This window comes from Pectinophora gossypiella, chromosome 2 (assembly GCF_024362695.1).
Source record: "Pectinophora gossypiella chromosome 2, ilPecGoss1.1, whole genome shotgun sequence".
NCBI classification, from domain to species: Eukaryota; Metazoa; Arthropoda; class Insecta; order Lepidoptera; family Gelechiidae; genus Pectinophora; species Pectinophora gossypiella.
In genome coordinates this window covers 9,221,338-9,237,808 of record NC_065405.1, presented here as the reverse complement: position 1 = coordinate 9,237,808, position 16,471 = coordinate 9,221,338, and the positions used below count along the sequence as shown (strand labels likewise).

The 16,471-nt window shown below is 39.1% G+C and overlaps 1 protein-coding gene across 1 annotated transcript in view; it reads right to left on the bottom strand.

Annotated features, from left to right (window-relative positions):
* The window catches only part of LOC126377516 (uncharacterized), a 38,520-nt gene extending 24,754 nt beyond the window's left edge, over positions 1 to 13,766 (bottom strand). Inside the window, exons 1-2 of the mRNA XM_050025279.1 lie at positions 13,536 to 13,766; positions 3,648 to 5,369 (exon numbers count right to left, since the gene is read on the bottom strand). Coding sequence (XP_049881236.1) covers positions 3,648 to 5,314 — 1,667 coding nt within the window. The 5' untranslated portion in view covers positions 5,315 to 5,369; positions 13,536 to 13,766. The remainder of the gene's footprint in view (positions 1 to 3,647; positions 5,370 to 13,535) is intronic.
* Positions 13,767 to 16,471: the final 2,705 nt, after the last annotated feature.

Here is a 16,471-nt window from a genome sequence, read left to right as displayed (position 1 = left end):
ACGCTCACATAACGCCCAATCACGGCTGCAGATAAGTGTCTGAATGTAGGTATTTGTTACAAAATAACATTCTGATGATGTTCGCTGTAGATTCGTGTGTACAGTTAGCTGGTGGGTGTAACACGGTGGTAATTAGAAATGCCGAGTACCGCATTCTGTCGTTACCCGAGTACACACTAACTAGGAGCCCGAACAAGTTTAAAGCTAATGAAATAGCCTCTGGTTAGACTCGACTGATATATGATAACACACCAGTAACCAACATAGGGTTTACGATCTCGGATTACGCAGGCCCGTTATGTCAGAACCCAGGGTTTGACCAGTAATTGCATCGAATGTAATCAAGGTCCATTCCCCTGTTAAGCAAGTCCCGACCTTTGTGGTTCATTAACCTTAGAAAAGAAATAGTTAACAATGCATCGATCACGCACGAGACGCGAGATACGCCTGCCATCAGATATTTTACAATAATGAATCTTCATAAAGTCTATTATGTGTGTAAGTTACTCGTTGCCTACATCGCGTCATCGGTGCGTGTACACAAAATGTAGCGTTGGAACAAACAATCAAGCCTATTTTGTTGAGCATTCGATGAGTTATTGCAATTATTGGCTTTCTATTTCACGTTCGAAAACCGTGACGATAAATAATTAATCAATTCTTAGAAGCTTATTAAAACCCACGTGTTAACAAGTAGGTTTACGTAGTCACTTTAATCGACTAGTGCGAAAGTAGAAAAAATAGACCCAACGTAAGTGTCATAAGTTTATACGTACCTACTTATGATCTAAAATTAACTAAAGTCTAGTAGATTTGTTAAGCTTTTTCAAGTAAGCATATGACTAAAGAGGCGATGATTATATACTTAAGTTAAATTAACTTTTTAGAATCGAAAAGCTAACTAACTATCCTTAAATAAGATAAGATTTGCCTTCAATGTCAGTCAGAGCTGTTTGTAACTGAAACGATTGCATTATTGATTTCCGTCATTTCGGTTGAAGCTAGTGCAAGTGGAGTGGTAGGTAGTAGGTAGTGTGTAAGTTAGTGGCGCGCACAATGGCTGCAGTATAACAGAGTGGGTGCATTTCAGTGGAGGGCGGTGCAGATGGCCGGCGGCACCCCCGCCCCGCGCCCCTCTATTGTTGCCCGCTAGTTTGCATGAAAATAGAGAAAACTTTCCATGTGTGTCACCCGTTCCGAATAAAATATTCTTTTCTTTCTTTGCACCCGTTGTTCCTGCGCAAATGGTAAAAGTATTGTTTGCACGGAAAACAATGAAAACACCTACATATTTATTATATCTACGAACGTGAAGTAATTCTGTCAGGTTATGTAAACAGACAGTCAAAGTCGTCTTTGATTCGTATTGTCGCGAAGCTCACGGAATGACATGTTTCGTTGCGCCGTTGCCGTGATGAGAAACATTAACAATGAGTGTTTTCATGTCATAGGCTGAAGGCAAACAAGTATGAAGCTGGGTGATGAGAAATGTGGCACTGTATAAAATAAACTGCCATATAAAGACGCAGATTTTAGGACAAACTCGGTGAGCGGTCGCGAGTTTGCGACTCACGACCGACAACTGTCGAACACCTTTCTCATGTCAGCCTTTTAAACGGTGCTCTCTCATTTTCAGTTTTATTTTTAACATTCCTTTAAATACTTTAAATAATTTTCCTATTTATTGTTGTCGGCTAACTTCGTATTACACTCTATTTATAAACCTGCTGTAGACATATACATTGTCATGGGAGGCGCCAAATGCCGAAAAACAGAAATGAGTGACAGCTAGCATTGTCTGGTAAGTATATCTGAAGTACCAACGTAGACGCAAACGTTGTACGATCACAATAAGAGGAAGGAGTTCATCATTCGAACGGTATTGTATTTGCCATGACCAAATATACCTGTATATAGATATCTATCTAAACATAACATTGACATACAAGGTAAGATACTCGCGGTTTTACTTATGTCAATAAATAAACGTCTCAAGATATTTAAACAATAGTTCAGAATGTGTATTGACTAACAAAAACAAACAAGACGTAATAATAATGGTCAGGTTCTAGAAAATTCCAACCACTTTCCTTCGCAAAGGAAACGCGAATTTTAACCAGCTGCTGTGCAAGTCGTAAATGAATGTTTTCAATCGCACCCGGTGATTAAGTAGTTCCCCTGAGGTGGAAATCTAACTTTCATGTTAACAAGTCGTCGGTGGAAAGAACTTTTCCTTATAAGTGCATACATATATGCAGCTATACTAAGATCTATACAAGAGCCCATCTTGAGTATAACTGTACGCTAAACTATTTAAACATTAGTGGTATAATAATGTACATTAATGAAAACAATCATCAACGTTAGGGCGTTAATTCGAGTAGGCACCGACCTGCAAACCCCTTTGCTCACAATAGTATGGATAATTAGTGGAAAGTGGGGGAAGTGACGGGTGAAGAAATTAGTTTCTAGCCAGTAACTAAGTAACGCCGGCCGCAAACGCGTTCCCGTAATCATTCTCTAACTACTGTCACTAAGATTAACAAACATTTCTCAAGCGAGCCGCGACGTTCGCAGCGCCCAGGCGACCAGGCGCCCAGGCCAGACAAAGTGACCACTAATCTAACTTACGACATAAGTCCGGCCGCGAACTCGGAATCTAGGTAGGCAATTGGTTTTGTAAGTCTATATCGAGCTTTCTCTATTGAATACTCTCGTAAAAACGATGATATACGAACTTGAAAATGTATGCAGGTACCCATAGGTACAGCATTTTATGAAAGACATTGTAACAGTTTTGTGCAGTAGGTATGTAGGTTGATATATGGGAACGTGCATTGCGGGTCTAAAATCTGTACGAGCTCAGTTTACGAGGTACGAGGGCGGCAATTCGCGAGGACGAATAGGCAGGTTTATGTGGTGAATGGCGAGTATTTATTTAACAAGCCAGCCGAGCCGATGACGGATACAGCGGAGAAAATCTTTTGACGGTACATTTATCGCACCGACGACGGTTATTGTTCACCCGAGAAGCAATTTAACGTCGGAATTTATTTTTCTAGAACAAGTTTAGGTTTCTTAGAAAATACTTGGTTTTTAGAGCTACGTCACGATTTCAGCTTGTGTCGATTAATTGTATCAGATGAAAAACTTATAATAAGTCATTTATTTTCAAATAATGTCAAGATCAAAAAACTTAATCATCTGTTTGAATTGCTGTTATGTCGAAACTACTCGAAATTCTCATTATTTGTTTTATACCTCAACAATATGCAAATGTAAATAATAAAATTCTTGTTGCATTTTAGCATAGTCGTGAGAGAATCCACGAAGCCAGCAATGTTAAATTTGTGATGACGCAACAAATTCTTGCTAACATGAAGTAAATAGTTTGCTTGTTATCTTACATCTATTATTGAGAAAATTGTTATGACAATCATCATCATTATGTTAACACAAGTCTTGAAAGAGTTTAATCTACACTCTAATAAGATGACAATTAGTGTAGGTATTTGCATTTCAATGACGCATACATTTGAGTGAAGCTCTAAATACCTACGTGTCTAATATACACTTAAAGAATCCAAGGTTATTAATCCTTTTACCTACAAGCAATGTTAGTACGAAAAATATTTGATTATACTCACGCATTATCAGTCACGTCGCTACTCTCGTCGAGTTCTCCGATGGTGTCCAGAGAGGCTCCAGAGCCGTCTTCCCTGGTCTCCACGGGAGGCGGAGGCGGCGCAGTGGTAGGCCGCTGTAACGGAGTCTCACTTCCACACTCTTTAAATTGAGGTTTAGGCACAAAGTCAATCAGCCTCGGCAACGCCTCCGGCACAGGCGGGTCCTCCAACTTCTCAATAGTTTTGTTATTCATCTCGGCTTCCGACCTTTGCAGCCATGTTTCAATACAGTTCTTCTTCGTTGGAGTCAAAAGTGGCTCCGGCACTGGCGGTGGAGGAGTCTCAGGTACAGGAATAGGTCTTGGTTTACGTTCGCTTTGTGAACGTTCCACCTTCGTGGTCCTCGGCATTGGCTTAGGTTTTTCAATCACAGTATCTTGTTTTGTATCAACTCTTTCAGTTGTCGTCATGTTAAACTCTACAATACTATTTTGGACGTTGTTATTATTTTTATCATTCTGGTGTAGTTTCTTAGCCAGTTGCGGGTCCACAGGATTTATATTTTCATGATTATTAAACCCATTAGTCGTAGCCACTTTTTCCATTTTGCTCTCGTTTATCACCTCTTTTTGTTTGTCCAAGAAATTGTTGCTTGTCATATCTTTAAGAATATTAGTGTCAATATTTTCAATACAGTTCAGTACCTTTTGTATGTCAATAGTTTTAGGTTGCATTATTGGTGTTGAAGGGATACTATTTTCAACTGAACTAGCCATCGATCCCAGTCTGTCTACGACAGTAGAAATAGAGCTGCCCGTGTCATCGGACTCTGCGTCGGCAAGTAGAAGACAGCGTTCCCATTCATTAGATAGCAAATCTATATACACTTCGGCTTCAGGGGGCATTCCTTTACCGTCTGATAAACGACGCACTAAACGTCTCACTTCTTCAGGCGAACCTTTTTTAAGATAAGCAATCCCCTCTTTATTCTGTCGATGAATATGGCTATCAAACGAAGATTTTCTTGACAGTTTTGTAAATGTTGAAAGTCCATTGTGTTGACCATTTACTCCATTGTCTTTGCTATTGATTCCATCAGTATTAGCAACGGCATTTTGTTCTCCAACAGTTTGAAGTATCGATTTATCTTTAAAGGAATTTTTCTTGCCCAACTTTCTCGGTGGAACTGGTGGTGGTAATGTCATTGGTCTCGTAACTTCTGTCGGTTTCGTTGCAACTACATTATCCGTGACATCCATTTCGTTTTCTTCTGTCTTATCCTCTGTATTAAAGTGACGAACTAAGAGGGTAAGAGCCTCATCGGAATCTTTTAAACGCCGGACACAATCTATTCTAGTTAAGTCAGAAACTGAAACTCCATCGATAGCCAATATTTCATCACCGGGTATGAGTTTACCCCAGGGCGTAAGAGCATTCGCTGCTGGGCTACCTTCAGCACATGATTGTACGAGAAGTCTTCTCACTTTTTCAGCAGCGGCTGAACCACCTTCGAATTTGAGTCCGAGTCCGAGGCGCGCTCCTCGCGGTCTGCGCACAACCACCTCAGCCGCGCCAGCGGCGGCGCCCACCGTGAGCACGGTGACGAAGGCGGGGTCGCGCGGGGGCGGCCGGCTCTCGCCCACCGGCACGATGGTGATGAACTCCTCGCCGACCGCGTCGGTCGCCATGCCGCGTGCAACACGCGCGCCCGCGCGGTTTCAATCACCGCTTTCAGGCACGTATCTGTCGACAAAAAATATTCATGAGCTTGCGTAATAAAAATGCAATAATGGTTAGAGTTGCGCGCGCGACGGACGGCACGCGAGAACTGCGCGGCCTCTCTCTTTCACCGTTGGGCTGCACTCGAACGTTTCGAGATGAACCAAGATCGGAAACGTAGGTCTCCGTTATAGTGGTATGGTGTGCTCGACCAAATACGGCCTCGCGTCGGCAGCTCAAACTGTACCACAACCACAAATCAATCTCATTTTCGTTCGGCATTTCTCTACAAAAAACTGAAAGAACAAGTTTCCAATTTTAGCACATACTAATTTAAGTCTTTAAAAGTATGTTAATGTTTCTTCACCCGACACTATACCGTTCATTAAACAAATTCGTTCTGAGCAATACAAATATCAACAATCATGACGAGCGTTCTCACCGGATAAAAGACACACTTCCTACTTATAGTCATTGAGAACTTTCCTCGATCGATATGAAAGTGTAACGAGCGTGTTTGGGAACGCGTTGACCACAAGCAGACGCATCACCGTGATTATCGAGATGTGGGTTAGTGGCACTGGCAGCAGCGGCGGCGCGGGCGCACTCCGCCAGCCGCATTAGCATATCGCCCCGGGCTGCTGCGGCCCGTTACTCCCGGGTCCCGTTCTGAAGGGCTACTCATTCTCACGCCTCTCCACAATTTCACACTAACTATTAAGATGATTTCACGAACCACGATAAGTCTTTCGGGAACCTAACGTTACATTGACATAATATCATATTTGCAGACATACAATATCATATTCGCATTAAATATATATGCGCTAAATAAGTTTTGGTAGTGTTACATTTGAGCACCAGTATTAGGTAACAACATGAGTCAAAATGAGAGCAGGTATACAGTCAGCATTTTCGTTACACATCTACAGCGTAAACAATGAAGCGATTCTGTAGACCGCACGGTATTGTTGAATGATATCTTATAATTGAATCTTTACACCATAACGTACAATACTTACAACCAGAATATATGGGTCATGTGTATTCAATATTGATATATTTTCTGCACAAATTCTCTTGCGAAAAAAGTATGGGCCCTATCTCACTAGGACATCATGGTTGCGCCACCAGCCAGAAGTTATTCTCGATTCAATTGCCGGCAACAAATTGGTTGTGTGTCCCACCGGGAATCGAACCCATGACCTCCGGATCGTTAGCCCAACACTCAATCTCTGGACTACGGAAGCCGTATATCCTCGTAAGGCCCGGATTTCCAGACACAATAGTTAAACAATGGGATTTGGATTTTAAAAGGCATTTGGGCCTTATACGACCATATATATTGCAAATATTTAAAAAGAAACGTTGAGAAAAAAGTACCGTTTGTTAAAGAATATCATGCAAATATCACAGCGAGACATGTAAAAATCCGTTCACAAATAATTAAGTCATGCATATTTATTGTTTTGACGGTGTCGATGTAAGTGGTTTGGTTTAAACTTGGTCGTAAACATTGGCAATTACACAGCGGCTGCACAACTAGGTAAATGTAACCGCCATTGTTTGTATCCTAAAGTCATATTTAAGTAATATTAGGCAATGAAAATTGCAATGTAATTTATACATCTGTATAGTTTGTAGATGCTTATAACGACATGATGATTTTTCATGTTTTTCAAACTATTTTATTTCACTTACACTTTGGGTCGACCGTAAGTGATACACACATAGTACTACATGTGTTAAATGTTTGGAATATCATCACTGAGTTTTTCGAACATTCTTATGCATTATAAAAATGAAAAAAATATTAAAATTAATAAAAAATCCTTGCACCTTCAATATCAGTACATACTTATAACACACTCAGGTAAAATTGACCCATCTCAATGTCACTTGTTTACCACGGCTTATGCACTAACTCAATTAAATAAGTAATTTTACGGATTAAACATATATTACCGCGCTGTCACGTGAAACAAGCGAATAATAAAACTGTGAAGAACAAGATTTAACTGCACTTATAATGATATATGTATTAAAATTTATAGTCCGTCACTCGCTGATTTTCTCGCCTACTAAAAACCACAAGCTATAGCAGCCTTTAAAGGAACGATAGAAGGTTAAAATTACCATAAAAACAAACGAGTTCATTAACTTCATTGTGTATATGTACCACTTTACTTATCGCTTATCATCTTATCACATACGTAAATATTGTTATCACATTGCATGGATAGTCTCGCTTATCAGTTTATGGCGAGCGAATCAAAAACCTTATTATGGAAAAGCAGTAAATGCTAATACGTTTAACCGGAATTCTTTCACAAGTAAACATAATCAATAGTTGAAGTTACGTGTGCTATAGACAAGAATTTATGATGATCTCATAAGAAAGAGAATGAAGATTGTATAAATCGAAAAATCATATTGCATGAAGAAGGATTGAAAAAGGTATTTATGTAATATACTACATAATATGATAACCTACTTATAATTGGTAGGTATTTGTCTTGTATCGCTGAGTCTACTGAGTCATTTAAAGAATTCGTTAGTTTTCTAAAAGCTCAATCATTCACTTTTTAGCTACATTGTAGTACATTGCCAACAGCAGCATTTAATGATTTTTCACAAACATTTATCGCTGGAATGCCTACCAATTCTTTACACATGCAGGTACTTTGGCACTTTCTAAAAGACAAGTAGGTACCTTGGACCGCGACCGGTTGTCGCAACGCCTTCCATACATATTCACGTAGATGCATAAAAGTAAAACTAGTGTAACAATATGCAACGTTCTATGTAACTAGTGGCCAATCGCTGCATACATCTAATTAGGATGCTCGCTTGTGCAAGCTTGGAACAGCTTGAAAAGTAGATCGCTAACTCTACCTTCTACACTTATACAGGTTGCTGCAAAACGTATTGAGATTAAGATTAGTCGTGATATAAATCAGTCTTGCGTAGCCTCTGATTTTGCTCTTGATTCCCAGCGCCGCCGTTTGGCGTTCGGATATTTTTCGCACCGCTTCCCGTGAACGCCGAAAGGCGTCCAGGTGACCGCAGCCGATATTTTAGCTTATTATAATTACAATAAGGAACAAAGTGGCATAAATTATATATGAATGGATGCAGAATGAAATGACCTATCCATAGACAATAAAACTTTTACTGTTGCCATATAAAAATATAAAATATTACCATTCAAAACTTGCCGTGCTGAAGGCGAATGGTTTTTCACGACTACCTTCACACGAATATCTTTAATTTCTACAAAGCAAAGGTATATTGTAATTGATATTATTGTAAAGCTTATTTTATGAACTTGATCGTGAAATAAAATGTAAGACATAAATATAAAGATTTTATTCGTAGTATCAAATCAAGTACATAAGTACATATGTACATACGTACGTACGTTTACATTACTATAAAAATGTAAACAAAACACTTATCAAGTTTCTACTCATTCAAACACGTAGGGTATACATCTCATATGTCAAAACACTCGTTAGATTAGTCTTATAATATAAACAAACGAGTTACGAACGAAAAAGCTGACTCAAGTACCGCGCCACTTGACACGAACCCGTGACCTCGGGAATTACGTCATAATAGCCGCCATCTTGATCGGGAATCAAGGGGTTAACAAATAGTTCAAAAATGTGTTAAGAAAGCGTGTAAAATTATGAGCTAACTCTGTGTAGTGTGGGTTGAAAACCAAAAGTAGTGGTTCATTTACCTCGTGTCGTTAACCTGCACTTGAAACATTGTTTCTATACGTATATTCCGCATTATTCTCTATATTCTCATAAGTAAGTTAAGATTAGTAAGTATTTCTATCGTGTGGGTTGTGAGGTGAATTACCAACCTCATCAACCCTGGTGTCAAGGCTAGTTAAGGTTAAATATAGCATTAGTACTATTAAAATATGTAATTATTGGTTTGATTTTTTCTTTCTCAAGTATATAGCTGTCCAAAATTCATACAATAAAATATGAGTTTGTTGCCCCAGCAATTACGGTTTGTCAATAATCATTTTTTCCCGGCACCCTGTGGAAGGCTAATGCCAGCAAACATTACGGAGCCTACTGTGCCAGTGCCAACTGATTGCTCCGCTTATTTATGACTCTGTCCGTGTTAAATATGCATAGCGCTGGCTCCGCACTTTATTTTGTTCTGTTACTGTTTATGCATTAGGTGCGCCTAACTCGCAGCAAGACAGGTGCATTGCAGTAACTACTATACAATTTGTTTCCCGCGGAACACGGTCTCAAATGTTCCATTTTTCCACAGAACATCAAAAAAATATTCAGCCGTAACTAGTAAGATTCATAAAACGTATTTTTCCGAATTATTTATATCGAAAGTTGACCGTGACACTGACGTTTTCCCATAACGTAACAAGTTGGAGAAATAATCGTGTATAATCGGTCGTTAAACTCGGACGTATAGCTAATATCCATTTATATTCAAAACGGTGAGCGAAAAGATTTCCAGCTCTTTCTAATACCCGTTATTATGTAAAATGAGCATTTTCTACAAAATTTCGCAATTTGAGTTATATGAGCTTTCGAACTATGACTCCATCGGCACGCGGCATTTACATGGCGGCCGGCGAGCGCGAGGCTGTATATCTGCCGTCTACAGTTCATCGCGCGCCCTCCTTCACAGTTATCTAGCACGAAATTGAAATAAGTCGGATAAAATCTTCTCTTTGTGGAGGCTCCGCTGCGAAAGGCGAGTGGTCCCGACGCTATCGCGATATGTGCCACCAAAAACAGCGCGCGGAGAGGCGTAACGAGCGATACTCGCGGTTCAAGATCGAGATAGCCAAAATCAAAAATTTCGCTAACTTATTTTATTAAAATAACCTTTATCATGAAGAAACTGGTAGTGCCACGAAGTACCTAGTACCTACGGGAAAAAAGGAAATATTCGATACCTAAACAAGAAAACCTATCACGTTGGTATAACAGAAGGCTCGGTGAAGCGTGGGTACTTAGTTCATCTTGCGATGAATGGACCTCTAGCCCGATTAGGATTATAGTCGTAAGCTTATATTATGTTAAATAAGAAAAAAAACAGCAAAATTAATTGGCCATAACAAAAAGACGACTTTGTTGTAAAGGACAGATGCAAAACGAGAATTTTAATAACTTGACCTCCCGCTGAGCAATATCGCCCACGATTTTGGGGAGTGAATTATTAATCTATAAAATAGAATAAGTATACTGTTATGTAAAACGATACGACGTTCTTATTAGTTTCAAAGTGTAACATTACGTAAACTAAATAAAGAATTTCTCAAAGAATCAAGACTTTCAAATTCGATTAAATCGTGACTGTAAATTACGAAAAATGTCACATCTTCCCCGTGATAAATGGAAGGACGCTCAATTTAATTTAAGTGGCATCTTTTCGGAATTTATTTTCAGCCGTTTTCCAAATTAGCTTCTAATAGGATCTTACTTTCGACGCCGATGAAATAATGTCTGTTACTAAATTACCTATCACAATGACTTTCTAAAATGGCGCGACGTCTCTATGATTGACCGTTTATAAACAAGATAAGTTTCGTTTGTTATGTTGTCGGTGATCTACCGCCCGGGTTGTTCATCAATATTTAAATTTGTTAAATATCAAAAGCTTTCAGTGGCTGCTCTTAAACTTTAAGGAGATAAATGGATGGTAAACGATAGTGCCTCGATCCGGTGGGCGTCACGGCTGTATGGGCATGACATCAGACTCTATCGGCGCGATCCTTTGGACAGAGGTGAACATCCTACGAACATCCGAGTCTGGCTAGCGAGCCAATCAGATCTCTTCAAAAACTAAATAATATCGAAAAGCTCGTCTGACGACTAGTTGACTTTTATAGCCGTCTTCAAGTTTTGCTAGACGCGGGACAGCTGGAAAATAAATAGCTGTTATTTGTAGTCGCTGTCTCCGACCCAACATTCTCGTAAATATACATGAATGACATTTCATTCGATTCAATGTAAACCTGCGACTGTACTCATGATTTTTGTATGCAACAATGTCGCATAGAGGGATAAAAATACTAGCTACTTACTTAAAATGGTTTCCAATAAAAGTACTTATCAATTATGGGTACAGCTGCGCTTGCGGCTTACGTCTCTCAAAGTCAATTACGATATTATGTTTACCTATTGCATTTATTTTTATTGATATAAATAATTCATCGTGAAGCCTAAATAAGTGTAGGTACATCCATAATTAAATATTTTTATCGATGAAAGTACCTAAACTAAAAAATAATAAAAAAATAATCACTCGAAATTTAAAAAATATAAGTTTCTTGTGGTAAGCAGGTACATTATTTACTACTTTTACAGATTAAAATAATGGTCTTTAAAGTGTCTACTGCAGAATTTAAATAATCTATTTTAACCGGAATGTTTATAATTAAACGCACGAATTACAGTGTAAGGAGAATTCATTCGCATTGTTTTTACGAAGAAATGACACCTTCCCATGTACGTCTTCAAACACGGTTTATGTCGTATGAGAATGCCTAGCCAACGTGTTTACTCTAAACAGATCTTATTTATCTCTACAATACCGCATTAAGAAACAGCTTTGCAATATAAAATGAAGGTTCCTTTCTTAATTAAGAATTCTTTAATTCCATTCTTTCTTCGCTCTCATTTTTATTCAGAAATGAGGAAAGGTTGTTTGTTAGAAGTTTTTAATTTAAACCTTAAAATTAATTAATTATGTAATAGCCGCCTTATGCCCACTTTCCTAATTTAAAAGTCTTTTGTTATTGATTTAGTCGTAGGCGCGTGCGATGTTATGCAATCTGATAGCAATTAATAATATATACCTATAAGTTACCAATCATATGTATTAACAAAACAGATCCCCTTTCATCTACGTCGGATTTAATAATGAGTTTTCGTAACGTTGTCGCCTTCGGGAAACTTTCTTGCGTGTGATTTAACGATTATATACGTATTTAAAACATATAAATGCCGGAACAAAGATCACATTCGATTGCATTCATTAAAATAAACGTCTATATATCTGTCGAGTAGTTGATCTACCGTCAGATAATAGTTACGTACTTATCATTATGGGAAAATATCACGTGACAATGACACACAATGACGTTATTAATCAGCGATCGCATGATGATTCCGCGGTAACGAGGTATATATGTTTTGACACGGTATATCTTCGTTCTTATGATCATCAAAGTGAATAAGTGATGATTTCATGCTCAAAGACCGTAGATAGGTACCTACTTACATTACCTACATGAGCGTTCGCAAACTGGTCGATCAATTAGATTGCGATCGTGACAATTGCATTGAGCTTCGTGCCGTACACATTGTAGTTTGATAAAGTGCACGTTTATTTGCTAAGAGGCCGCCCATTCCAATTCTTGCCCAGTGGGACCGCTTAAAGCAAATTCTAGTTGTTACTTACTCACTATTACATTATAAGGTCATTCATCCCAAAAAATACTTATCATTATAAGTAATAATACTTATCATTATCTCTTTCAAATAATACTTGCTATTATTTTAAATCTATGCTTAATATTATCAATCTACTACCCATCTAAGGAAACCGATCACTCTCCATCCTCCATTCTTCTCTCTTCAATAATTCGAAATATATCAAAAACCAAATGATTATCAAACTTTGCAGAGAGCATCAAAATTCAAAACAGCCTAGTTAATTATTACAAAGTGAAATTAAGTATTTTATTATTTCTTCCTTACTTTTTCTCAAATACGTACTGTGATTACACCCCATAAAAATATCTGTACTAAAACAATATTCTGTTTAAATAATAATAAAAAAAACAATATTTAAAATCATCTAGTAAAATGGTTTGAAGATAAATTGTTGAACTTGTTTATTCCAGTAATTTCAAAGTGAAAATAACTCGTGCCTGCCGTGAAGGCGGGCGGGAAAAGAGAAGAGGGTGCGGTTGCGGGAGCGCGCGGAGCCGCGGGGCGAGCGGGGCGCGGGGCACGGGGCCGGGAGCAGCTCGCCGCCCCTAATCTCATTACCACGCACGGCCGCCCTGCTGACCTTAGCCCGCTTCCCGACATGGGAACCCGCATAATTGTACATTACGCGCCCGCCATTGTTTACGTCCTGCCTTACGACACAAAACGTTAACTAAAAGCTAAACAAAGTTCGACTCACCCTCAATCCCTGCACTTCCCCTTGCCGAGAAAACTTTCAGCGGACCTCCTGGTAACTACACTGATACGTTGATTAACTGCACTGATACTCGAGTTCAAAACATCTTACTTATTAGTCTTTCACTTGTAAGTTCGAATTTCGCGCATTTACGCGGTAAAAAAAATATAGTCTTGTGGTAGAACGGTCGAGCACGGGCGCGGGCGCGGACGCAACGCGAGCGAGCGTCGCGACGTCGGCGGCGCAGAGCGTGGTGTGCGCGCGCGCCGCGGTGGGGCCGACCGGTCGCAAGCGGGCCGCCGGGCCGCCGAGCGCTCTCACCACACGCAGCCCTGCCACTATGCTGGCTATAATCGCACTTGACACCGTGCCACGCTTGATCTCCAAGAAAGTTTCACATTTCATTGACGATAGAAAACTCACGGCTCGTATCACCTGTGGACCCGCCCGTATACTTTTCCGAACGGAGTAACACTTTCGTTTTCCAACAGCACGATCCGACTGACGTGAGTTAAACCACGAAGCCGAGTCTCTGGTTGTAATTGAATTAGATAATTCCGGAACACTTGTTATTGTATTGGCTTCGCTGTTCTTGGAAACTTTTGCATACGTACGATGTGCAAAGTAACGCATGTGCGAAGAGATTATAACTTTCCATCGCCCCTGCCGACAACTGGAAGACATTGCTATTGACGAACTGAAAGGCAGTGAAAGTATCTGCCAATTCTCTCGGCAAAGATAACACGACCGATAACTTTGTAGCTACTTTTCCATCATGTCATACGGAGCAGCAAACCACTAATTCAATTACTCACCGCTCGAAGTGTTAATTTCAGTGATGAAACAAAAACTCCGTCAATGAATAGAGCGTCCACGTCAAAGCACGCCAAAATATGTGGTTACAATAGTTAGCTGACAGGCACTTTAATTTAATAAAAGTTTCTCTAACGGTGTATCATCATGACGGAGCACTACCTTTTAATTAAAGTTAAGTAGCTATGTATTATCTTTTTCGATTACTTTCGTTCATTGTAATAATATTTAATACACTATTAGTCTCAAGCTACAATCAAATCAGCTAGCCTTCATTACTAATAACGTAATTTAGGAACTCGTCACTATTCCTACTTTAGTATCCAACTTAAATACTAAATACAAAACCTGCATTATGTACCTATCCTTATTAGATTAAACAGCAAACAAAGTATATGCCGTATTCATAACGGTGCAGACAGATTGCAAGTTTGAGCGCCTGGTACCCGCGAACTAAGGCTTCTATGCGGGAACAAATGCGCCGCCGCTGGCAATATTTTTCTCATTTCAGGTTAATGAAAATCGCCGTCTTCGTCCATAACCGGCAAGTATGCAGCTCGCCACTCCTACAGATACCACTCCGACCAGATGACTTACTTACTCTCCAAATTATACGTACAAGTAGCTATATAAGTTCCAGTAAGTTACTGTTCGAGATAACTTGTTTCTGCTACAAATAGTAGAGGTATGCCCTTAGTATTTTATAATAGATACGTACAGTACAGTATTGTGTACACTGTATTGTCTAGTGAAGGAATTGGGTCTCCTTCCCCTCTCTAGATATTGGATTTGGGGTTTATACTTGAAAATGTAGTAAGCCTATTTTCTTCAATAAAATTAAAGACACGTGTTTTAATGAAACATTACATAAGTTCACGTTCATCACATCGCAGGATGAACTTACACTTCCAAATTCAAATATTGATTAAATCAGAGGTTAATTCATACAGGTTTCGCATTTAGGTGTAAAGTTCCTCCTAGTGGAGGAACTTTACGTAATATTTGTCAATTCTAAGTTATTTCTAACCGCACCCAAGAAAATTACATCATTGTCGTAATATGTTCGCATTTTATTAGAACAGGAGAGAAACAAAATGGAATTCTTTTCATAATTTTATATTTGAATGATGTTATGTTATGTATTCATATAACACCCTCAAGAGACAAATAAAGTAATTAAACTTTGCCTAAAGGACGGCGGTCAATCAGCATAAAGATGAGCTACCACAACTCATATAACTTTCTTTTCTCTTTTACGGGAACAATATTTATACAAACAACACAGAAGGCAAAACATTTTGTGTATATTACATTATATTCGCTGATACTGAAGTAGGTAGAGTCTCAAGTTATCGAGGGATACTTGCAGCCTAGGTAAGTAATAAACTTTTCGTTTTTGATACTTATATCCACTTACATCACTTAATAAATAATTTCGAATTCTATGGAATATCTAAGACAATAAGCAGCATAGCAATTTTTTAAAGAATTTTAAATATTTCTTCCCGTTTCAGTCCATCCATAACTTCATAAAAATGAGTAAGTAATCTACATGTCCGTAAGGGTTTATACTTGAAACGGCGTGCGTGTATGAAACAATTCATGAATGTGGAGGAAGCAAGAGAAGTATGTCAGAATCGAAACAAATGGAATTTCATAGGCTCTACTTACCACAGTGGGAAATGGGCGTTAGTTTATGTCTGTATGTATGTCTAGTTTGCGTCGATGTCGAAGTCCAATACCAAACTAGATACGATATTTGGTGTGCAATGCACTCGTAAATGCAGCCCGCCCGATCGATTCTCAATATTGCTTTTTATTTTCCCTCAAATCTCATATTCCGGACGTTCACTTCAATTCGCACATTATACGAGTATTTGCGAAGCTGTGGTATCTGACACACCGTAGATATTACATGGATGTATGTATGGCTAGTACGTATACATGTCGCTGGTTGTGTCGTCGTCGGGAGAAATTCTCAAGTGAAAAACACCTTGTACTTGAATAACGGCCTCTGTGGTCCAGTGGTTTGAGCGTTGGGCTCACGGTCCGGAGTTCCCGGGTTCAAATCCCGGTGGGGACGTATCTCAAAAATCACTTTGCGATCCCTAGTTTGGTTAGAACAT